The 26,268-nt window shown below is 43.4% G+C and overlaps 1 protein-coding gene across 1 annotated transcript in view; it reads right to left on the bottom strand.

Moving 5' to 3' along the window:
* The window catches only part of LOC114027943 (CKLF-like MARVEL transmembrane domain-containing protein 3), a 28,437-nt gene extending 10,174 nt beyond the window's left edge, over nucleotides 1-18,263 (bottom strand). Inside the window, exons 1-2 of the mRNA XM_027842090.1 lie at nucleotides 18,063-18,263; nucleotides 2,412-2,567 (exon numbers count right to left, since the gene is read on the bottom strand). Of these exons, the coding sequence (XP_027697891.1) occupies nucleotides 2,412-2,567; nucleotides 18,063-18,191 (285 nt within the window). The 5' untranslated portion in view covers nucleotides 18,192-18,263. The remainder of the gene's footprint in view (nucleotides 1-2,411; nucleotides 2,568-18,062) is intronic.
* Between the last annotated feature and the right edge of the window lie 8,005 nt (nucleotides 18,264-26,268).

Raw genomic sequence — 26,268 nt, 5'->3', positions numbered from 1 at the left:
CACACACACACACACACACACACACACACACACACACACACACACACGCACTCACTGACACAGACATATATACACATATACCTATATGAATGTTAGTATAAACACATGTAGTTATACACATATGTATATATGTACACATACGTGTATATAACATTCATGTTAGTTATACATACACATGTAGTTATATATACATATATAGACAAACATACATACATACATATATAAACTTCTTGAAAATCCTCAAATTCCTTTAACTACATAATTCCTTAGTTAGCTGTAGACCAGTTTAGAACAACAGCGACACTTGGTGGTCAATACAGGTCAATACAAAACATGGTCTTGAAATTTCTTGGTTGAGTAACTAGGGAAGAAAGACCCACTTTATACAAGCTCAATCAGTCCATATTTAGGGTCCCTGGGTTCTGCTCTACCCCTGAATCATGTGTCCCATGTTACACCAGTCTGGTGGTTGCTTTTTTCTTTAATTCACTTCTAAGGCAAATGTTTAAACACAGAAGGGGAATGGAGAATCAAGGTAGAGTTAACAGATACACTTGTATAGTGATTTATGATTATAAAATACTTTGCATCTTATTTGACTTTCAAATTACAAATAAATTAAAATGGCAGCACAAATGTAATCATAATTGTTTTAGTCCCTTTACAATCTGGCTCCACCTTGCCTTTCTAACCTTCTCATACATCGTTCCTTTTTACTCACTGTATTCTTACAGTGTTCCTCACATCTGACTCTCTGTCTCCCATCTCCACGCCTTTACATACTTGATCAGCCAAACCTGGAACATATTTCCCCCTCACCTTTGCCTCCTAGGAACCCCAAGTTTCCTTCAAGCCTCAGATCAGGTGCCATCACCTCCATGAGGTGTTTCCACTCACTCCAGCTTCTAGAGAAATGGCTCTCAAAAGTTTTCTGCTCATGGCACAGGATTATTCTTGGGTGGGAAGAATCCTAGCACATTATGTTTGGGAGAGGTTCAGGCACGTACATGTCATTATAAGTGGTAGATTCCCTATAATTCAGAGCATACTCAATTGAGAACCACTGTGCTACTGAGCTCCACTCTCCCTACCCCCATTACCTTGTGTTTATTTTTTATCCACTTATATAGGTACATGTTGCCTTCCCTAGCTGGACTGTAAGCCCCTAAATGGCAGGAACGGTTTCATTTTTCTCTATTTTCTCAGCACCAAGCACAGTGCCTGGCATATAAGGCACATAAGATGTTCAATACAATGCTTGTTGATTGATTTGATGCTTTTAAGGTGTAAAAAAGGCTTTCTTTAAAACGTTAAGTGGGTGGTGTCAGTGTTACTCTAGTAAACTCAACAGAAAAAGCTTTGGGTGATGCAAAATCTAGATAAGAAATGTCACCAGGAGAGAGTGAGACTGGTGACTTTGCACAGCCCTCCCTGACTCAAATCAAATTCAATTGCAAGTCATGTCATCATCTTCCTGATGCCATAGTCCTCTTCCAGAATGAAGGACAAACCACAAACAAGATAAGAAATGGTCCTTGCCCTCAGGAAGCATACAGTCCATTAAGATTGTGAGAGCAATTGTCCCATTGACCAGTCATTTTCATGCTAGGTATTTGGATTTGATCTGCCAAACTTTCAGAAACATCTTCCCTAGGATGTCTGTGTTGATGGGCTCAGCTAGGTAAGTACTCAGTATGTCAGTGGGCACTCCCTTGCACCAGGCCCCACCCCATTCTTGTTAAGAATGAATAAAGCCCCCTGAATTCCACTTTTTCACTCTCATCAAACAGGACCCACTCCGTTTGAGCAAGATCAGACATGTAGTCTCAGAGACTGCATGGTATAGTCAATTCAACAAGCATTTATTAAGTGCTTACTATATACCAGACAATGTGCTAAATCCTGGGAATACAAAGAAAGGCAAAAACAGACCCTGCCCTCAAGGAGTTTACATTTTACTTGGGGGACATAGAATGTGAACAACTAGGTCCATAAAAAGTATATAGAGGGCAAATAGAAAGTAGCCTCAGAGGGGAAGGCACTGTTGGTTGGCGGGACCAGGGAAGGCCTCCTGCCTAAGGTGGGATGTGAGGTGAGTCTTGAAGGAAGCTAAGATGCAGAGTTGAGGAGGAAGAGAATTAGGCATGGGGGATGATGTAAGAAAACTGGATTTGGAGTCAGAAGACCTGAGCTTGAATTCTAGCTCTACTACTTACTAGCTTGATGGCCTTGAGAAAGTTACTGCTCCTCACCAGGCCTCAGTTTCCTTATCTATAAAATAAGGGGTTTGGACTAAACAATCTTTTAAGTTCCCTTCCAGTCTAATCTTTCAGCCGTCCAATGTACCATAAAATAAAATTACCCTTGTCTTTTCTCCCTCCCCACCCACCCTGATTCCACAGCTTGCTTACCGAGAGAGGCCAGCACATCCCAGGGAACTTCTCATTGATCTTCATGAAGTAGCCAAAGAAGAAACAGAGGGCCAGCAGAAACATCAAGAGGGGCACGGTCAGGAAGGGAGCCGCCGTGGACGCGATGTAGCAGATAAAGATGATGAAAGAGAGCACCTGCCAGGGAGACGAGTCTCAGCTTTCTCTGGGGTTGATCCATGCCTAAGGAAGCTGAATCTGCTTCTCTAGCCCTGGCTTTAGGCATCTCACATCTTTCTCTTCTTGTTCCTGTCTCCTTCCCACTATCCCTTGGTTGAAGTGAGAAAGGGAAAAAACTGACAACAATGTGATGGACAGTTATCTGGGTCCCCTTCACCTGTATCAAAAGTACTTATGCCCCAAAAGACTGATCAATCAATAAACATTTATTAAGCACCTACTATGTGCCAGGTACTCTGCTAAGCACCTGGAATACAAAAAGAAAGTCCCTACCTGCAAGGAGCTTACAATCTAGATAGAGGGGAAAGGGAAGGGATCTCTAATTGGAAACACTCCTCTGAGGTTCTATCTCATGCTTATCAGACTGCTGAAGATGACAAAAAAAGAAAGGGAAAATGACAAATGTTGCAGGATCTTCAGGAAAATGGGCTCATGGATGTATTGTGGGAGGAGCTATGGTCCAACCATTCTGGAAAGTCATTTGGAACTGCGACCAAAAGGTTATAAACTGTCATAATATCACTTTGACCCAATAATAATTATACTACTAGGCTCATACCCCAAAAAGAGAAAAGGAAAAGGATATGTTTGGACATTTGTACAACTCTTTTTTTTTTATTGGCAAAGAACTGGAAATGAATGGGGTTGCCCATCAATTGGGGAATGGTTGAATAAATTATGGCATATGAATGTAATGAAATATTGTTGTGCTATAAGAAATGATGTAAGGAGTGGTTTCAGAGAAACATGGGAAGACCTCTATGAACCAACAGTAAAGTGAGCAGAACCAAGAGAACAATTTACTTAACAACAACACTGTAAAAATGATCAACTTTGAAAGATTTAAGAACTCTGATCAACACAATGAATGACCAACTGTTATTCCAGAGGACCAGTAATGATGCATTCTACTCAATTCCTGGAAGGTGATAGACTAAATAGGCAAAATGAGACACATTTTTGGACATGACACATGGGAGAATTTGTTTTGCTTGATTGTGCATATTTGTTATGAGGAGTGGTGTTAGATGTTGGGAAATTCCTTGAAGGCAAAGACCGAATTTACTTTCATAATATCTCAACAACATCTCCACATACAGATGGAGAGGCAGTTAGGTGTGTGTGAGTGGGTAGATAATGAATAGTGCCCTCTACCTGGAGTCAAAAGACCTGAGCTCAAATTCTGCTTGTGGGACTCTGGACAAGTCACTTAAAATTTCTCTAAAGCTCAGTTTCTTCAGCTGTATAATGGGGATAATAATAGCACCCACCTCAAAGGGTTGCTTTCAGAATCAGACAAGATATTTTTAAAATGTTATGCAAATCTCAAAGCACTATATAAATGCTGGCTATTATTATCCAGAACTGCTTGCTGAATATGGGTAAATTAATATGTGCAAATCCTATGCTTCATATATATAATACACACATGTCTACATGTATATCTCTATATACATATGCATGCACGTATATGTCCATTTTTATGTATGTGACTTTCTTTGCAATTTTTCTCCTATGGAGACAAGCACCAGCCTTCATTTCCTTTGGTGCATAGTAAACCCAATGTTGAGCAATAATACTTTCTATGTGGATGATCCCAAAACTCCCATTCTCTTGAGGGCAGCTGAACACAAGTCTGACCATTCCCTTTTCAGCAGAGTATAACAGGTAGAGCCTTGGTTTGGAGTCAGAAACACCTCTCAGTCTCAATTTCCCCCAAAGTAAAATCACATTTGTACTGCCTCCCTCATTGGGCAATTGGCAAGATCAGATGAGAAAATGTACCTAGGGTGCTTTGTAAGTCTTGAATATGTAAAAACATAAAAATAAATGTGTTATGGTGCTACTTAGTGATTTCACATCTGTGATTCTCCCTTCAACTTCCTCTGACAGAGCAGAAATTGGCCTCTGTAGTTGTCTCTTGTTATCTCCAGAAGGTGAACACCGGGGGTAGGAAGCTATTAAAAGGGAGGAGTTTTATGACTTTGGACAAGTCCATTTCCTTCTCTGAGCCTCAATTTCCTCCTCACTTATAAAATGAAATAAAATAAATAAAATAAAATAAAATAAAGCCATCAGACTAGAACCTCTCTAATCGACCCCCTCAGACCACAAGGGACAGAGAGATCATCTGAGTTTTACAGGAGAGGCATTGAGACAGAGAGCGGAAGCTTTATTCAGTCATAGCAGTAGTAACCACCGAGAATCTAACCCAGGGCTTTGGACTTCCAGTAACTCTTTTTTTCTCTGCGCAGCTAACTCTGCCTGCTACCCATAAGCCATATGCTGAAGGGCATAGAGCTCTTTCTCTATATCCTCTTGGCTTAGGGGCTGCATTCCCCCTGTCTGGACTGATAACAGCAAAGAAATGGCCCAGCCCAAGTCCTTCCTTCTCTGCCTAGGAGTCTTGGGTTCTCTAACCCCTCCCCAGAACTGTCCAACACATGTCATCATGAGGAAAGAGCTTTGTTAATCTTCAGGTGCTATGGAAATGAATTCTTTATTCTCTGTGTTTTGGGTGCGATTCCTGGAAGGCAGGCTCTATATATGTGTCCCTTCTCCTGCCCCTCTCTCTGCCACTGTCCCCTCTCACACTGACTGGCCCTGGCACAGAGCTGGCTAGCCAGGGGCTTCCTGGTTGGTTAGTTGGAATGAACCATTACACTTTCTGAAAGTTTGTCTTGAGTTGGGGAGGAGGAAGAGCCCTGCTGCTCATCCAACCCCTGCCTGAAGGGGATGTGGACATCATAGCCCCAGGGACATCAGAGCTTTCCAGAGCATCGGGTGAGGACAGTGTGGTGCTGGGGAAAGAACAATTTCAATCAATCTGTGAATATTTATTAAGCACCTACTACAGTCAGGCTGCATGCTAAGCACAGGGACTACACATACAAAGGTGAACTGGTTCTTGCCTTCAGAAGAGCTTACATTCTAAGGGGAAGATACAGTATGTTCACAGATAAGTAAATACAAGAGCTATGCAAAATAACTACCCAGTGACAATTTGATGGATAAAAATAGAATCAGGGCAAAGCAGTGTCACAAAAACCCCATGATGAGAGAGCAGGGATCATCAGCAGTGTCAAATGGTGTAGAGTGGTCAAGAAAGGCCAGGACTGAGAAGAGACCATTACATTTAATAACAAAGAGATTACTGGTGACCTGGGAGAAATCTGTTTCCCATTGAGTGGCAAGATGGGGCCAGGCTGGGAGGAGGTAAGAAGTGAGAAAGTTGAGGCAGGGACTGTACACAGCTTTTTCTTAGAGCTTGGCTTGAAAGGAGGAAGAGATATAGAATGATATTACTGGGGGGATGGTCAGGTCAAGATTTTTGGTATGGCATGATACGGATCTGGGTACTAGATCGGTTACTGGGGCAGACCCTGAGATTGACTTTTTTTAAAAAATTAATTTATTTTTAGTTTTCAACATTCACTTCCATAAGCTTTTGAGTTTTAAATTTTCTCCCCCTCCCTGGCATGCAATCTGATATAGGCTCTACATTTGCATTCCTATTAAACATATTTTCACATTAGTAATGTTGTAAAGAAGAATCAGAACATTAGGAGGAACCACAAGAAAGATGAAACAAAACAAAACAGAAGAAGGAAAAAAGAGCAAATAGTATGCTTCAATCTGCATTCAAACTCCATAGTTCTTTCTCTGGATGTGGATAGCATTGTCCACCATTAATCTTTTGGAGATGTCTTAGATCCTTGCATTACTGAGAAGAGTTAAGTCTATCATCTATCGCACAATGTGGCTGTTACCGTGTATGATGTTCTCCTGGTTCTGCTCACTTCACTCAGCATCGGTCCATACAAGTCTTTCCAGGTTTTTCTGAAGTCTGCCTGCTCATCATTTCTTATCGCACAATAGTATTCTATTATATTCATATACCACAACTTGTTCAGTCATTTCCCAATTGATGGGCATTCCCTCAATTTCCAATTCTTTGCCACCACAGAAAGAGCTGCTATAAATATTTTTGTACATGTGGGTCCTTTCCCCATTTTTAAAATCTCTTTGGGATACAGCCTTAGAAGTGCTATTGCTAGGTGAGATTGACTTTTCTGCCTATTCTAGTCAACGATACGGGGGTAAAGAAAGAAGCCTCTCATTGGCCTCTCTTGGGAAAGGTGCTGGCTCTGCTACTTTTTGTGTGCCCTGGGTCTCAGTTTTCTCCTATGTAAAATGGAGAGAGGGGAGGGAAATTTGAACTAAAATCCCTTCTAATTAGGTGGTGTGGTAGAGTACTTGTAGTCTGGAAGATCTGAATTTTATTTTATTTTATTTTTTTTAAGTGAGGCAATCAGCATTAAGTGACTTGCCCAAGGTCACACAGCTAGTATGTGTCAAGTGTTTGGTCTGAGGCTGGATTTGAACTCAGGTCCTCCTGACTTCAGGGCCGGTGCTCTATCCACTGTGCCACCTAGCTGCCCTGGAGGATCTGAATTTTAAAACTGTCTCAGACTAGTCATTAGCTGTTGAATCTTGAGTAAGTCACTTTACCTCTGTCTGCCTCAGTTTTCCTATCTGTCAAATGGGAATAATAATACCACAAGGTTATTTCAAGGATCAAATGAGATAATGTATGTAAAACACTTTCCAAAGTTAAATAGCTATTTAAACGCTAATATTATTATGTTAATGATTATGATTTTATATAGAATGATCCTACAAGTCAGCCCCATGGTTCCTGTTCTTGCCCGATCTAGTCAGAGAATGCCAGAGATGATCCAGTCTAGCCTTCCTCATTTCAGAAAGCTGAGCCCCAGAGGGGAAAAGTCACTTGTTCGTGGTCACCTACCTAGCAAGCAAAACCAGGACTAGAGCTCCGATCTCCTGATTTCTAGGCCAAGACTCGTTGGCTTTCATCTCTCCCTGGGAGTCAGGCCTGCCCATCCTCGGGTGGCAGCATAAGTCTTTTGGGCAGTGGCAGGACCAAGACATACCAAGTCATACCAAAACTAGAGAGAGTCTGGACACCAGCAAAAGACACTTAAAACACCGTGTGACCAGGGGGGAAAGCTTTCACCCCTCTCTGCTTCTTTCTTTGTGAAATGAGGGCTTGGACAAGATTATTATTTCCTTGAGCTCTACGATTCTATGATCAGATATTCTTAAAAAAAGAAAGGTCTCTTCACCTTCCGGTTCCCAATTCCCCATGATAAATGAGATCTTCCATTGGGTTTAGTGATAACATCTCTTCTGACCAGCACAGACTATTGGCTCTCCTCACACTTGTCTAGGGAGAAAACTCCCACTTCCATCGCATCTCCCCTTACTCCCCAGCTGGAGGCCTGTATTTGGGCCTGGTACTCAATAAATGTGATAGCTCGATTTGCCAGCCCTCCTTCCCCAGAGAAAGTGAATGTTTACAAGCGGCTGCCTGCTGTCTTCTGGTCCTTCAGGAAAGCTAAAAGAGGAAGTGGAAGTGAGCTTGGGTTTCTGTTGGTAACAGGATAGTGGTTTCAGAATAACCGAATGATCAGCCCAGCCCCCACATTTGAACCCTCAGTAAACTCAATCATTTGCTCCAGGCTCAGGTCTTCTGACTCCTATACAAGTCACTGCTGAAGAGCTTGGGACCCTGGTGTTCCATGTCAAAAGACTATGACTTTGGCAGACCTTAATGAAGAAGCCTAAGAGTTGGGAGGAGACCTAATAATAATAAAAAAAAATAGCTAGCATTTATATAGCACTTTACACGTATTATTATCTCATTCCATCCTCACAACAATCCTGGGAACTACATACTGTAATTATCCCCATTTTACAGATGGGCAAACTGAAGCAGACAGAGGTTAAGTGACTTACCCAGGGTCACACAGCAAGTAAGGGTTGGAGGCTGGGTTTGAACTCAGGTCTTCCTGACTCCAGGACCAACACTCTATCAACTGGCCCACCCAGCGGCTCTCTCTCTGGACCTGTGTTCCTAGCTGGAGGAAATTGCTATATGGGAGCAGTAAGTAATGGAATGGGGTGGGGGTGGGGGTAAACTGCCTGCTTCTTTACATGATTGGCACACAGTAACAGGACATGTGTTAGCAGCAAATGAAGCTCAAGGTATCACCCTCTCCTCTCACATCCTCCCCTTCACAGCTGCATGGGGGAGGGAGGGCTGGAAGGTGGGGTGGCAGGATGGGGGAAGCTTATAGGAAGAGACTTTCAGATGCTTTCACCGCTGCTCTGAAGCTCCAACTAGCTTCTTTTTGTTGTGGTTCTGTTTATTTCAATTAAATTTTGTTTTGTTTTGACCATGCAAAACATTTCCACATTAATCAGGTTGTAAAAGAAAACACAGATTTAAAAAATGGAAGAAATAAAATGAAAAATAGTATGCTTCTGTCTGCATTCAGATTCCTCAACTGTAAAATAGGGATAATAACAGCATCTATTTCTCAAGGTTACTGTGAGGATCAAAGGAGATTGTGTTTGTAAAAAAAGCTTAGCATGGTGCCTGCCACATAGTATGTGCTTATTCCTTTCCCTTTCCTCCCTTTACCTCGAGCATTTTGTATAGTATCTGTCACATAGTAGGTACAAAATAATGGTTAACTGCAAGGCCTATACATCAAGCCTTTCCAGTTCAGTAGGGCCTGTCAGAACTTGAGGGCAGCTAGGTGGCACAGTGGATAGAGTGCTGGGCCTGGAGTTAGGAAGATCTGAATTCAAATCTGGCCTCAAACACTTGCTAGCTGTGTGATCCTGGGCATGTCACTTAACCCTTTTTGTGTTAGTTCCTCATCTGTCAAATGAGCTGGAGAAGGAAACGGCAAACCTCTCCAGTATCTTTGCCAAGAAAACCTCAAATGGGGTCACAGAGAGTCAGACAAGACTGAAATTACTGAATAAGAAGAGTACATGAATGAATTACCAAAGGGATGGGGCCATTTTATGAAGATACGAGTGGCTGAGAGTAACTGGGCTTGGTCTTCCCCAAGATGGCATGGCCAATGAGTGGCCTTCAGGATCCATCCCTAAGACAGCTGAAGTAAAGACTTACCCGCCAGGGCTATCATATTTGGAAAAGGGCTTAGTGGCACCAATGCTATGTAAGAATTATTTTAAGGGGCAGCTAGGTGGCGCAGTGGATAGAACACCTGCCCTGAAGTCAGGAGGACCTGAGTTCAAATCTGGCCTCAGACCAAACTCTTGACACTTACTAGCTGTATGACCTTGGGCAAGTCTCTTAACCTCAATTGCCTAAAAATAAAACAAAACAAAACTGTTCTAACAAAGTCTGAGTCTGCTTTCCCCAGAAACCAAGATAGGGTAGTGGAGGACATCCTCCCAGGAATACCGGGGCAAATGTTTATGATTTTGTTCTTGCTGTATCTTTAAAGTAAACATCAATTTCTAAAAGCTAATTGATGTTGAATGGAACTGTAGCATTAATCAGTCACTAGTGGCTAACTCTGTGTGTGTGTGTGGGTGTGTAATAGTGTGGAACTGCATTGATTTCCAGTCCCATATGTTGTTGTTGTTTGTTTTTTTTAAGAGAACCAATGACACCACAGGTGCTCATATAAATATTATCATTGGATCATAAGATTTAGAACCAGAAGAGACCATTTAGTCCTGCTCTTTCATTTTATTAATGACAAAATTGGGGTCCAGAGTACAGGATATGACTCACCCAGAGAATAACAGAGATTCCATTTGAAACTAGGCCCACTTATTCCACTATACCATGCTGTCTATACCAAAGTCCTCTAGGAGGCTCTTCCCTGAAGAGTTTTCTAAATTGACTTGGTTGGGGGGGGAGGGGAAGGAGCAGTTTGTTGTCAGGCATAGTCACTGTGTTGGTTTTATCATAAAGAAGGATTCAAAAGGGGTGGTGAGGAGGATAGTGGTTATTGGTTGGTGACAGTAACATAAAAAGCAAAATCCTCAGTACGACATTTTTTTTAAAAGGGAAAGAAAATGGCCAATAGGAAGAAGGAAGCTAAACAATGGCAGATTGTGGTCTGAAGGCCAAGGAGAAGGACAAATTGAGGAAGAGGGGCTGTGGATGGGGAAGGGCTGTGACTAAGTTCCTCCAGTAGAGGAAAGATGATGTCATTGACCTAGGGATTGCTAGCAGCAGGCCTGAGTACCAGCTTTGTTTCCGAAGATGGATTTTATCAACCCCATCCCTCCCTGCCCTTAGACTCCCTGTGGACAGAGTGGTGATTCCCATCCAACCAGTCACAGGAATAAGTTGTAGGCTGGAACCAGAGTTTTCTCATTTTGACTTTATGGGATGAGTTGTTGAAGGAGCTCCTATTGTTTGAGTGATTTAAGGTTTATAATGTTTTCTCTACTGTGGACGGCCCTATGACTTAGGCCATGCGGCGGTTATCATTTCCATTTTCCAGATGAGGAAGATGAAGCTCAGAGTGTGAAATGACTTGCTTATACAATCAGAACTCTCTAATCCAGATTTCTGGACCCCAAGCCCAATGATCTTTCCATTCCACTGTGGTGAGACAACAGGCCAAGTTGAGGACAGCAGTCTTATCTCTGGTTTTTTGGTATGAAGCCAACCCAAAACCTCAAATGACCTTTCCTCCCCATCTCAGCCAAGCACCATCATTTCCCACTAGGCCTGCCTGCAGGAAAACTAGAATATCCTCTGGACTCCAAACCTGCCCTGCGCTTCCCCCTTCCTTACCTTTACTCATACCGTTCCCTATGCCTGGCATACCCTACCTTTCCTTCTCCATCTGTTCAATTATTACCCATCTCAGATATTCCATATCTCTTCCCTCCTTAAGCCTCCCATAACACTAACTCATCCTCTCAGGAGGCCCTCACATCATATTTTCACCTAGAAAATCGAGGCTATTCATTTCTCCACATTTTGTACATTTTGATATTATTACCACCATCCCCCACTATCTACTCCTTTACTCCCATTTCTGATGAAGAGGTGGCCTTTTTCCTCACCAAGATAATGTATAATGCTGTATAATCCTTATACACCAGGGGTCTTAAACTTTTCTGTGTCCTGGACCCTTCTGGCAGTCTAGTGACACCCCTAGTCCTCTTCTTGGAATAATATTTTTAAATGCCCAAAATATATGGGATTGCAAAAGAAGCCAATTATGTCGAAATGTGCTGGTTAAAATATTCATTTTTAAGAACACAAGTTCCCAGACCCCAGGTTAAGACCCCCTGCAAGTCTATGTGTACCCTTGATCCCATCCCTAACCATCTTCTCCAGCAGGTTGGCCTCCAGTCTTCTCCCCTCTCTCTAATCCATCCCTCTCTTACTTGAAGTCTTCTGATGATTACAAATATGCCCCTGTCTCCCCTGTCCTTAAGAAACCCTCATTAGACTCTAATATCCCCTCATTTTATAGATCTCCTTCCTTTCTCAGCCAAATTCCTAGAAAAAGCTGTCTACACTCATTGCATTCCTCTCTCCTCTTTCTCTTCAGAACCCTCTGTCATTAGGCTTCAGTCATTCAATGAAAATAACTTCTCAAAGATGCCAATGATTTGTCTCTCATTGCCAGAATTTCTGCCCTTTTCTCAACCCTTATCTTTCCTGTCCTCTCTGAAGCCTTCCACACTGTTGACAATCCTGGCTGTCCAGATTCTCTTTCCTCTACTGGATTTTCATGACACTGCTCTCTTTCTGGGCTCTTCTCCAACCTGTCTGAATGGTCCTTCTTTGGCTCCATTGCAGGATTGCTTCAATATCACACCCCCACCCACGGGTGTGCCTACCCCAAGCTCTGCCCTGGGCTCTCTCCCTTCTTATCTCTATACCCCTAGTCTTGGTGACAGGTACATCAGCTCTCATGAGTTGCATTGTCCTTGTTTTGCAGATGACATCCAGATCTTGAAATCCAGCCTTGGTCTCTCTACTGAGCTCTAGTCCCACATCCACTGAACATTTTGAACTGGGTGTCCCTTAGGCATCCCAAACTTATTATGTCCAAAACAGAACAAACACACACCTCTTCTGGATTTCCCTGTTTCTGGTGAAGGCACCACTCTCCTTCTAATCACTTAGGTTCAAAACTTCCATCACCCTTGACTCTTCCCTTTCCCTCACCCCATTATCTCTGAACAATGGCCATGTCTGGTGATTTTCACCTCCACAAAGACTTCTCAAGTCTATTGCCTTCTCACAGGTGACTTAAGTGGCCACCATCTCATCCCATACAGTTCAAGCTCTCATTACTTCTTCTTCTTCTTCTTCTACTTCTTTTTTTGTTTAGGCAATGGAGTTGAGTGATTTGTCCAGGGTCACACAGCTAGTAAGTTTTATGTGTCTGAGGCCAGATTTGAACTCAGGTCCTCCTGAGTCCAGGGCCGGTGTTCTATCCACTGCACCACCTAGCTGTCCCTCTCATTACTTCTTACCTGGACTATTAGAATAGCCTCCCAACTGGTCTCTTTTTATCCACTTTCTCCCTCACTCCAATCCATCCTCCACAAAGGTGCCAAAGCAATATTCCTAAATTCTGTCCAGTTCACTCCATTACTCAGTAAACTGCAATGGCTCCCTGTTACCTGTAAGATTAGATACGAAGTCCTCTGTTAGTTATTTAGAACACTTCACAACCTGGTTCCAACCTAACTTTCCAGGCTTATTACGTATTACTCTCCTCCGTGAACTCTATGGTCCTGCCAAACTGGCCTTGCTGTTCTCATTCATGACGTTTCATCCTCTGTCTCTACTTGCCTTTGCACACTGTCCCTCATGCCTGGAATTTACCCTCTTATCACATCTGCCTCTGGAATTTCTGGTTTCCTTCAAGACTCAACTGGTACACCACTTTTCACCTTTCCTACACATCTCTTCCTTCCTCTCCCGCTTCCCCTTTAAAGTTACTTTATATCTGGTTTTTAAAACATGTTTTGTATTTATCTCTAGATGTGTATTTCGTCTCCCCAGAAACAAACTTGGAAACAAGGACTGTTTCATTTCTGCCTTTGTATCCTTTGTATACATAGCAGGTATTTAACAAATGTTGATTGAATAATTGGTGATACTTTTTTCCAGGAGGCCTGCCTTGATACCTCCAGATACCACTGACATTTTCATTTGCAGAGCTCATGTGGGACTCTGTTTTGCATCATTTTGAATGCACTTATGTATGACTGTAATTACAGGTACCTTTTAGCAGTGTCTTTTCCCCCATTAGACTGTCTTATTTAATTTTACATATACCCTAGCACCTAGCACATATTAGATACTTTAAAAATGTTTTTGAGCTAAATTCATTCTGGCTTCATATAGTTTGCATTGATGGAGGGAAAGAATTTGGCTCCACTTTAGGAAAGTTTCATCATTGGCTCTTCGGTATGTACCGCAGCCAGATGTAGAAACCCACCCCACCCTAGTCCTCAGCAGTGACAGCAGCAGTGGAAAGAGCACTGGGTCTGGAGTCAGAAAACCTGTACTGTATCCCAGCACTGCCACTGCCTAGGTGGATGACCTTATGCCACTCATTTATCCTCTTTACATCTCAGTTTCCTCATCTATAAAATGGAAATGACAATACTTATACAGAATTGTTGTGGGGATCCAATAAGAAATGTGCATGTGGTGCTTTGTACCCTTAGAGGGCTATCTAAATGTCAGCTTCTGCTATGATCATCTCCTCCCATGAGGGCCAGCTGCAGGGATGGGGAGCTTTCTTAGATTTCTCCTGGAAAAAGGACCAGAGTCAGGACTCAGGGCTCCCTAGGACTTTCCAGGCTTTTGGATGACAAAATTTGTTTTTCTAATCTTAATGCGTTAGCTCAGTGCCCCTTTGAGGGATGGGTTTTTCAAGGGATGATGGAGATACTGTATCCCCTTGCTATCTGAGTCCTTCCTAGACTTCAGGAAGGAGACTGGGGGAAGTGTGCTGAGCAGGATGAGCCGGAAGGACCCCCTCTGGTACTTCTGCTGCTCTGGCTTTTCCTGTTCCCAGGATCTCTGCCTGCTAGTGTCAGCTGGAGACCCTCCTTATAACTTGCCTTCAGCCTTGTTCCAGCTCTGGACACGAGTCAGGCTAGTACTTGGTAGAAGATTTCAGCCTTAGGGTTCCAAAATGTTATAAAGAATCACAGAATTTGTGAGGCAAGGGGGAGGGTAGCAAAGGGGGGGAGTGAGGAATGCTCATTTGTCACCACAGGAAGTGCAATCTTAAATGCTGGAGAGAATCTTAGAATATAGACTATTCTGTAGAATGCCAGTGGTCTGAGTTAAAAGGAATCTTAGGGTGTAAACTGTTAGGACATGAAATGTCAGAACTGGAAGGCTGTCCCTCTGTGAAGCATTCAGCAAATGACAGGCATGAAAAGTACACGGGATAAAGGGTGTTCATTTATTTCAGTTGTGTCTGACTCTTCAGGATCCTATTTGGAGTTTTTTGTTTTTTGTTTTTTTTTTGGCAAAGAAACTTAGAGTGGTTTGCCATTCCCTTCTTCAGCCCATTTTACTGATGAGGAAACTGAGACAAACAAGGTTAAATAACTTGCACAGGGTCTTATAGCTAGTGAGTGTCTGAGGCCAGATTAGAAGTCAGGTCTTCCTGATTCCAGGCTCGGCACTCTATCCACTGTGCCACCTAGCTGCCCTTGAAGTGTGTAGGGGTTACCATCTGTATGGGTGGAAGAAATGTTCACACTGATGAGGACCCATCTCCATCAGATTAAGAATATAGAGCTGGAAGGCCAACTGTCTGGACCAGACATCCCCCGACCTCAACTCACAGAGGAGAAAACTGAGTCCCAGTGACAGGAGGTGACCCTCTCAGGGAAGCCCAACCAGTTAAGTGGCAGGGTGGAGACCTGAACCCAGGGCCTGGGATTCTCAGCTCAAGCTTGTTGCTTTGTACCACGATTCCTCTGTTGGATGCGGAATGGCAGGCAGTTGTCCCATCAGGGAAACCTTGCCCTGGCATTTCTGCATTTCTTCTATAAGGGCTATGGGACTTGTGCTGCCTTCCAAAGGGGTGGAGGGAGGGGTGGCTCCAGAGGGCGGAGAAGTGTGATGGCTTATGGTGACTTCACTGAACCAAAACCAGATGTGTTAAGGAGGAGAAATCTGCCTGCAGTTCCTCTTTCAAAGGCCTAGGAGAGGGGGGAGGGAGGAGGGATGTGAGACACGTTTCACCTTTAGAGGACTAGGAAAAGGCTGTGTGTGTGTGTGTGTGTGTGTGTGTGTGTGTGTGTGTGTGTGTGAGAGAGAGAGAGAGAGAGAGAGAGAGATGAGGGGAGAGAGAGAGAGAGAGAGGAGGGGAGCGAAGGGGAAGGGGGAAGCTGGCAAGGGGAGAAGGGTGGCAAGAGGGAAGGTGGCAAGGAGGGAGGGTAGCAAAGGCGGGGAATGAAGAATGCTCATTTGTCACTATAGGAAGTGTGATCTCAAATGCCTGAAAGGGTGCAGATCTAGCCATTTCTGAAGTATGAACGGACTGGATTTGGTGATGAGGTTAGAAACTGTGTACTCCAGCAAAGAAGGGCCCTGCCCTTTATCAATTACAAAAGACTTCTTTCTCCAGGTGCAGCTGGGTCAACAGAGGAATGGCGCTAAGACTAGGACCTGGAGAAGCACCATAACTGGATGAACAGAAATAGGTGGAGATCTAGAGAGCAGCTTCAGGATAGGCCTGGACAAAAGAGGGCTCCTCTGCTGAAGGGGGTAGTTACCCTTTGGGAAAATTAGTCATAGACTTTCAGGAATGGAAGAGACCTTTGAGAGAAAGACCCCTGTAAACACCTGAATCCAGGTCGCCCTGTCCAAACCTTGTATTCCTTCTACTACAGGTCCACCTCCACAGCCAGAGCTGTCCAGAAGTGGGACGGGCTGCCTTGGAAAATAGTTGATTTCTTACTGTGTTTGGTAAGATCTTTAGCCAGAGTCCTTATCCCTAGGGATGCTATCCATGGGCTTCCTGTTCAGGTAGAGGTTGAACTAACCACCCTCAGATCCCTGAAATTTTATGATTCTATGAAAATCTAAAGGACAGCAGGAGAGACTGAACCTATGATTTCATTGGTGTAAGGAACTCCTGGATGAGGTAGCTCATCACCAGTGGAGGTCAGCACCTTCTGGAAGGACTGGGAAAGATTTTTTGGAGGGCAGTGTCACGGTCACTAGAGTTATCTTTTTTTTTTTTTTTTTTGAGGCAATCGGGGTTAAGTGACTTGCCCAGAGTCCCACAGCTAGTAAGCATCTGAGGTCGGATTTGAACTCAGGTGCTCCTGATTCTAGTGCCAGCGCTCTATCTACTATTCCACCTCGATGCCCTTAGAGTCACTTTTAAGGTTGAACAAAGAGGGGACAAGCAGGTCCCTCCCAAGCACAGATTCCTTTTGGCAGATGACTCTGGGTAGCAGGTAGGGATAAGAATTGGGCTCTATTCAACTTGGCAATTCATAGACTCATGAGATGACACAGCTGACGAGAGACCTCCTTCTTCCACCTGGCTCTGATCCAAGCTCAGTATCTCGAACTGAAAAGGCTGCTGTTAATGAAAGACTTTACCTTCTCTCAGTCTTTACCTTTCCCCCTCCCCTCCCAACCCCAAATCTGTCTGAAGAAGGAAGTAGACATCAGCCACATCCCTTTCTGCCTTACCCAGGAAGACTTCAGTCTCCTCAGGCTGGGGTCAGGGTGTGTGGGGAGGGTTACTTGGATCTTACCTCTGGGAACAGTACAATATTGCATTTCTCCCAGACCTCCAGCCCTAAACCCATTAGATGTATTTTTGATCCCTGGTTTGGAATGCTGCTGATATCTGTGGGCAAAGAGGTAGGGTCAGCAGTTGATAGCTAATGGCTCATGACAAGACCCCTGTCTTAGAACTGTTCTAAGAGCTAAGACCTGAGTTCTAGCCCTACCTTAGCCACCAATTCCTGTACAGTCTTTGACAAATATCTTCTCTCTGTAACGTGGAGGGGTCTTTATTCTCTAAAGTATCTGCCAGCGCTGACATTCAGTGTTCTAAGGGCCCTCCCAGCTCTAACATTCTATGTACTAAGGTTCCTTTCTAACCAAGGCTAACAGTCTATATTCGAAGATTTCTAGGAGCTCTGGAGGTCTATGAACTACCTGGACTTCCCCAGCATTTTGGAACCCTGAGGAGAGGGTCCGTTGGCAAGACTTTGAGCAGAAGTCCGGGATCCCGCTGTCAGACTGGATCAGCCCCCGGCGCATCTGGCTGGTCCGCGGGTGGCTGGGATGCCTGCAGCCTGAACCCCATCACCCTCAGCTTGTCTCTAGCTGCATCCCTGGCCCTGGTCTCCGGACCCTGTAAACACCCTGGGCCCCCAGGCTAGGCTCAGGTCATCCTTGTCGGGTACAGGGCTCAGGATGGGCCGGGGTGGGCGCGGCTGCTCTGGCGCTGTGCCAGACTCATCACAGATCACTCTGTTCAGGTCGCGTCCTGTCTGGTCCGGTCCCTGGACGGCCCTCAGATCCCCTCTGGTGCGCGAGGCGGGGGGCGCCTCCTTACTTACCGATTCTCCTAGGAGTAGCCGGCCTTTGCGGGAGCACAAGAACTCCCGTGTGGGGAGCAGAGCTCGCAGGCTTTGGGTCTGCGGGCCATCCGGGGCCCCGGCGGGCTCGGGGTCTGCTGGGGGCCACATGGCAGCTGCAGAATTGGGAGCCCTCTCTCCCTCTCTCCCCCCTTACCCTCCTTTCTTTGAGGGAAACGGAAATCATGACACTGCGGAAACGCGAGGAGGAGGAAGGGGGGGAGAAAAGCGAGAAGGCAGAGAGATCTAAGAGTTCAACAAGTGGGAGGAGAACCCTCAGGGGCCCAAGGCTTCCGCCCCCTCCCCAGACGCTTCCCTTCTCGTCCTTTCTCCTGGGTCCTAGGCCCATTTAATCTCCACTGGATAGTTAACTGAAGAGACTGCTCTCTCTCCCTCTCTCTTTCTCTCTCTCTCTCTTTGTAACATCTCTCTCATCTCTCCTTTCCTCTCCTCTAGGACCCCCTCACCCTAGCATATACTCCCCTTTATCACCTACCTCCTCTACTCTCTGCCTTCATCCTGTACCCCACTCCTCTCCTTTCCATCTATCCTTCATACTACAGTCAGATTAACTTTATATCTGGTCATGTTACTCCTTTGCTGAAAAAGCCTCAATGGCTCCCTATTACCTACCCGGGAAAGTTCCTCCTCATGTTCCAGAATCTCCACAGTATTACTTGTAGGGACTCATAAAACACTGGTTTTAGAGCCAATAGACAAAGTTTTGAATCCCACCTTTGCTGTTTACTACGTCCATAGCCTGGGGCAAGTCACTTCCCAGCTGTCAACCTCATTTTCCTCACCTGAAAAATATGGAAATGCTTTCCAGCTCTAAATCCAACCATCCTATGATCTTATGATTCCTTTCCTATATTCTCCATTCCTCAGAAGCTTATCCCATACTTTCTAGCTTCATTGTCTTTGCTCATGACCCCTCTCCACCTATTTGCTGGCTAAATTCCTGCCCATCCTTTAAAGCTCATAGCCCACCCAAGCTAATAGAGCAGCACATCCTTAGAGCTTGATCCTATCCCCAGTCAGTCAATAATAATTTATTAAGCACCTACTATGTGCCAGGCACTGTTCTAAGTACTGGGGGATACAAAGAAAGGCAAAAGATAATCCCTCCTCTCCAGTAACTCACAGTCTCATGGGGGAGACATCATGCAAATGACTATGTATGAACAAGCCGTAAACAATGTGAATCGGAGATGGTCGAGTGAAGAAAAGCATTAGAATTAACAGAGATTGGTAAAGGCTTCTTATTGTTTAGTTGTGTCTGACTCTTCTGACCCCATTTGGGGTTTTCTTGGCAGAGATACTGGAGTGGTTTGCCATTTCCTTCTCCAGCTCATTTTACAGATGAGGAACTGGGGCAAACAGGGTTAAGTAATTAATTAGCCTAGGGTCACAGGATTAGTAAGTGTCAGAGATAGGATTTGAACTCAGGAAGACGTTTTCTTGACTCTAAGCCCAGCACTCTATCCATTGTGCCATCTAGCTACCCAAAGACTTTTTGTAGAGAGTAGGATTTTCACTGGGACTTGAATGAAGCCAGGGAAGCCAGGAGGCTGAGGTGAGGGGGACCATTCTAGAATGGTCTTGGCATTGGGGGACAGCCAGAGAGAATGTTTGGGGAAGAGCAAGAAAGCCATTGTCCCTGGATCACATGGATGCACTCATCAAATGGTATTATACACTATAGCTCTCTTTGTTGCTACCTCCCTCATGCCAGTCTGTAAAGTTTATAATGTCAGTGACCACATCTTAGCTAAATTTTGTGTTTCCCCCAGTGCCAACATCAATAAATGAATGGATTACTACTGGGTTTGGGAGAGTCTTGTTGGTCTCTGGGAATGTCAATATTCTTGTTGTATTAATAGCACCTGGGATAAGTCTGTTTTGCTGGGATCATCACTCAAATCTTACCTTCTAACTGTAGATTCCCCAAGTCTCTGTCCTGGACCCTCTTCTCTCTTCTCTGTTTCCCCCTTGGTGACCTCACTGGTTTCCAAAACTTTAAATATCATTTCTATGTCAATAACATGGAGATCTATATATGCAGTCTCACAATCACATTTCCAAATATGGTACCTAAAACTCAATATTTCCAAAATAGAACTCATTATCTTTCCCCCCCAGACCCAGTCCTTTTTCCAACTTCCCCATCTCTCTCAAGGATATTACTATCTTTCCTGTCTCCCAGGTTTGCAGCCAAAGGGTTATCCTTGACTCTTTACTCTTCCTCATCCCACACATTCATTTGATTGTTGTCTCTACTAATACACATGGGATCTCTTTGATCCCCCCTTACTCTTTTGACATAGCTGCCTTCCAGTTTCAGGCTATCATCACTCCTTACATGGACTATGGCAATAGCTTCCTCGTTGGTCTCCGGGTTGTCTCTTCTGTTGGATCTGTTTCTGCTTCAATCTATCTTCCACGCCACTGTCAATGTGATTTTTCCAGCACAGGTTTGACCATGTCAATCCTCTACTCAGTAATTTCCAGGCACTCCCTATTACCCCTAGGGAAGTAGCAAAGATTCTTCTGTTTGGCATTCAAAGCCTTTCCCAAATGATCTCTAACCTATCTTCCCAGCCTACGGTCCAGCCAAATTGGCCTTGCTCTTCTTCTGTTGCTCTGCCTCTGCATAGGGAGGGTTGTCCTCCCAGCCTGGAATGCACTCCCCAGTCACCTCCACCTCTTCTAATCCCTTGTTCCTTCAAAACTTAGCTTGTGCCACTTTCTTCATGGAAGCCTTTCCTGATTCCCTTCCTCCCTAAAAAATTACTGCCCCCCTCAATCATCTTGCATTTGTGTGTTTATTTTGTATTGTGGAAGCATATTAAGACCTCCCCCTCAGTCCTTCTTTTAGAAATATTAAGAAATCACATTTTCTCAGTGTCCTAATTTGAAGCCTTTGGATTCATCTGAATGAAATAAACCTTGTTAGCACCTAATCAAAACCCAAAGCACCATATTCTAGCTTGAAATACTTTTGGAACATCATATTCAAAGATCTAACCAGTTTCTGAAGGGAAACTAAGCCAAAATTCAGGGGGAAAACTCTAATCTCCTTGAATGCAGAATCAGAACAGCGACCAGACAAGGACAGAAGCCCCATGGATTAAATCAGTGGAGGGTACTGCTTCCCCTGGACTGGACTAAATGGTTTTAGGAAAGTGATTGATTCTCCAGAGTGCCAGAAAGGTAAATTATTATTGCTCTATTAATGAATCAAAAACTCTTCCCTAATTTCTGTAGCTTTACTTAATCTTAGCTGTGGAATTTTTGTCTTTGTTTCTGAATTCTTTTTTTTTTTTTTGCTTTTTTGGTGGGGCAATTGGGGTTAAGTGACTCGCCCAGGATCACACACAGCTAGTAAGTGTCATGTGTCTGAGACTGTATTTGAACTCATGTCCTCCTGAATTCAAGACCAGAGCTTGATCCACTGCTCCACCTAGCTGCCCCCTGTTTCTGAATTCTATAGAATGTATGATGACCTTGCTTGGGTAGGGAAAAATTCAATTAGCAGAGGAAATTCTGTCATTTGTCCCTCCGAGAAGCAAAGCTTGTAAATATATAGATATTTTTCAAACAAAAGATAGATACAATCATACATACATGCACACATATACATACATATTCACACACATATGTATATGTATGTATGTATATGTATATGGTATCCCAAAAGTCTTAATGTAGTTTTAAGTTACTAATTTTTAATATACATATGGTCCCTTAAAGACTTGAAATCCACGTCACAGAGTATTAAAAGTCTCTTCCATAGTATATACTTCTATAACATATGTACGAGTTGTTTCCTCAATAGGAGGTAATTTCCTTGAAGATAATCTTTCATTTATGTCTTTGTATCCTTCATGCCTGACACATAGTAGGCACTTAATAATTGCTTGTTAAGTAGTAACAATAATCTCTTCCTTTAGCCTAGCTCTTCTAGCATACTCATGATCTCCTTTGATTCTTCAGACAACCTTGGAAAATCAAAGGAATATCATTCCCGTTTTACAGATGAGGTGAAGTAACTTTCCCAGGTTTATAAAGCTAGTAAATGGTGGAATGGGGACCTCTTACTAATCCAATAGTCCAATCCAATAAACATATTAAGCTACATATATGTGCCAGGCACTGTGCTAAGCCAAGCAGAAGTGGAAAGCAGGCAGGTTTGAACTTGATGTATGTAATTCACAACTTCCTAACAGAGCTGTTCAAAAGTGTAACATGCTACATTTGGAGGGAGTGGGGCTTCTTGTCCTTGGAGGTCTTGGAATGGGGCCACTGATCAGGAAGGTGGTAGAGGGAATTCCTGCTAAGGGACAGATTGGATGGGATGACCTTTAATCATTTTGACCTTGTACTTAACTAATTCAAGTATGTATGTATGTATGTATGTATGTATGTATGTATGTGTGTATACACACACACACATACATACATACATAAATATAGTCTTCCACTTCTGAATCCCTTGCCAATAAAGTTGGACTCTCTTGTTAGGGCAACCTGCCAACCCTCTTATTCCTATACCCAGAATGCCTTCTTCTTCTCTTTCTTCAAGGCTCAGCATAACTATCGCATCCCCTGTGAAGTCTTCCACACTCTCATCTAACCAGGTGCCAAGCCTTATTGTTTCTCTCTCTGCATCTTCTCGTAAACCTGTCCCTTTCTCTCTACAAAAGTGGTCACCATTTTAGTTAATTTCAACTCAAGCCCTCATTACTTCTTCGCTATAATAATAATAATAACAGCATTTATATATCACTTCAAGGTTTGCAAAGTGCTTTACAAATATTATCTCATTTGCTCTTCACAACAACTCTAGGAGGTTAGCTGCAATTAATATCCCCATTTTACCGATGAGGAAGCTGAGGCAGACAGTGGTTAAGTGACTTGCTTAGAGTCACACCGCTATTAAATGTCTGAGGATGGATTTGAACTCAGGTCTTCTCGACTCCAGGTCCAAAGATCTATCCACTGAACCACCTAGTTGGATTCCCGATTTCCAACCTCTCTCTTCTTCACCCTTCATCTAGCTGTGAATATAATCTTCCTAAAGTGACCATGTCTCTCCCCTGCTCCTAAAGAATCATCAGTTCCTCCCTGTTGTCTCCAGGATGAAATGGCAACTCCTTAGCCAGGCCTTTAAAACTGCTTACAGTCTGGCTCTAGCCTACCTTTCCTTAAATTTTAAAACTATCTGTGATGTTTTTATATAAGTAAACTTTTATTAATAAGAATATTCTGTTTTTCCAAACACAAAACATTTTCTGAAAAAGAAAATCAGATTATCTATATCTAAAGTATCTATGAAAGGCCTGCCAGGGCAGGCTGAGCTCATTTCTCCCCTAAAAGGCCAGGAAACTGTCCCCAAGATGTGGTTGGTACAAAGGGCTAAGGACTGAGATATTAACAGAGCTTCCCACTATGGGACATAGAAGGACCAACCTGTAAAGTCAGTGCCTTTCTGACTTAATAAGTATCTCCATTTCTTTGCAAGTCAACACACTCTTCTTGCTAGGCCTTTTTTCATTTGGAGATGAATGGGGCAGCATCTCTCTGACTCATCACTGAATCCTTACTGAATGGAAGCCTTTGCATACTGTGACTGAGTTAACTTCCTTTTGTTAACTGTTTGTGAGTGTCTCACTTCATTCTAATTCAGAACCAGAACTGGGTCTGGTCCTGCCTGACTCAGGTCTGGCCTACAACTTCCCTCTCTAATCATCCACTCGACATTCAACAAGTATTTAATAAGCACCTACTATATCCCAGGCACTGGCACACAGTAGGTATTTAATCATTGATTAATTGATTAGATACCAATTGTGTGCTAAGTACTAGTGATACAAATATGAAACTGAAATATTCTTTGTCTTCAAGAAGCTCATTTTCTATCAAGGGAGACAGAAGGAGTGTAACAGACCTTAGAGCACGCACAGATATTCTCTGCCTACCAATGGGGAACCATGTAGAAACTTGATATTCACTAATTGACATACGATACCAGTTTTTGAATATGTTGGAACAATCAGTGGGTTGAGTCCTCTTCCAACGGTTTCTGGGCCAGGAAAAAAATGCTGATGTGGGGTGCCACACTGAAAAAACCTGGCTTGCCTTCTGCTCTCTGGAAAGGAAAATGGGATTTCAGCCAGGAGTGGAGAAGGAGGCCCTTCTTTACCCCAGCCTGATGGTGATGGGGCCATCACTCCCATGTCAAGTGGGGACTCAAATAGCCAAGCTTGTGGTGGGACCCCTGTCTGCCTTTGCTGGTCTTATTTGATTACTTCCTATGGCAGTGATCTCCTGAGCCCTGAAAAGTCCTCAGAGAAGCCAGAAATCACAGGGGCCATGGCAGTAACCAGGGGAGACTGTTGTCTCCATGAGAGAAAGTGAGTCCACTGGAGAGAAAATCCTGCTTGGTGTTTGATCAGATTATACTGGGTAGAGATTAAATGTAAAGCAGCTAATTAGGAATCTTGTAAAGAAACTGTTTCCCAAGGGGGCTTGAATATTATGCTCCCAACTGATAGGAAGAGTGAGAAGTATTCTGGATTCTGTTCAAGTCGTTCTGTGATTCTTTATTACTTTGCATTCTGCTTTCTGCATGGGAGTAAACTATTGTGTTCTATAACTAATTCATACACTGGGTACCTTTTTATTTTCCCCTCTTGCTGGGTAAAATGCTAGACTTTGAGCCCTTAACTATTTCTCTAATTGTTTACTCTCTATGTAGCACTTTTCCTTAGAAATTTGAGGCAGGGAGTGAAACGAAGCCTGAGGAAGCTTAATTCCCCTATTGGAAAGACAGGAAACTTTAAACCATTGCAATATTCCAGGTAAGGGGTAATAAAAGTCTGAACCAGGGCAGCAGAACTGGGCAAACCCTGATAGATTGTCTGAGGGTAAACTACAATGGCAGGCAAAGTACAGTGTGGCACAGGTCATAAATACCAGTGGCTTCAGCCAAGCGGATGCCTCTAGTCACTGGTAGATATGAACACACAAAATCAAAACCATTTTGGCAAAGGGGATGGAGGGGGAAAGTAGAACCTGAGGAGCTCAGAAAAGCTTTCCTGGGGGTGGTGTTTGTGCTGAACTGTGAAGGAATCTGGGGATTCTTGGAGGCAGATGGTAGTGAATTCCAGACACAGTGGACAGCTCAGGCCAAAGGCATAGAGATGGGAGACAGAATATCATGTGTAAAGCAGGAAAATCAGTTCATCTGAACTATAGCATGCATGAAGGGGAAAAATTTATTAAAAAGGAGAATAGTTTGTAATAAATAATAATAAATTCTTATTATAATGAATAAAATGATAGGTTGTAGCCAAGTTGCGAAGGGTTTTAAATATCAAATACTCAGCTTTATATTTAATTCTGTGGGTAATAGGGAGCAAGTGGAGTTTAACGAGTAGTGGAATGACACAATTAGGCCTGTGATTTCGGAATATCATTTTAGCAGCTATGTGGAAGAAAGTTTGGAGAGAGGAGAGACTGGAGGCAGGGAAACAAATTAGGAGGCTATTGCCATAGTCCAAGTGAGAAGTGACGAAGGTCTGAACTAATGTGGTGACCATAAGTAGAGAGATGTTAGAGAAGCAAAATCAATGAGACTTGGCAAATATACAGGATAAAGTTGAATGCTGAGCTGGGAGTGACTCCAAGGTCGCTAATCTGGGTGACTGGAAGGACAATGGCACCCTCAACAAAAATAGGAAAATTCCGAAAGGTAGATTGGAAGGATAGATGAGTTCTGTGCTGGCCACGATGAGATGCCCGTTGGAACAATTAGTTGGAAATGACCAACAGGCAAATGGTGAATATGTAGATTTGGGACCTATGGACATAGAAATGATAATTAAACCTATGCTAGTTGATGAGGTCAACAAGATAGAGTGCAGAGAGAGAAGAGGGTCCAGAACAGAGACCTGGAATCGTCCACAGTTAGGGGCTACAACAGAGATGTTGATTCAGCAAAGAAGACTGAGAAGAAATCGGGCAAGGTAAGTGGAAGACCAAGAGAGAGCACATGCATGAAAATTCAGAGAGGAGAGACTTTCCAGTAGGAGGAGAAGTCAAATAATGCAGGGAGGTCATGGATGAAAACCAAAAAATGAAATAATTTCTTTTCTTCTGGATCTTATATTCTTTTGGAGGGAAT

The sequence above is a fragment of the Vombatus ursinus genome, unplaced genomic scaffold (assembly GCF_900497805.2).
Source record: "Vombatus ursinus unplaced genomic scaffold, bare-nosed wombat genome assembly UNPS02014864.1, whole genome shotgun sequence".
Classification (NCBI taxonomy): Eukaryota; Metazoa; Chordata; class Mammalia; order Diprotodontia; family Vombatidae; genus Vombatus; species Vombatus ursinus.
Note: the sequence above shows the minus strand (reverse complement) of the source record. Positions and strands in the feature narration are given on the sequence as shown.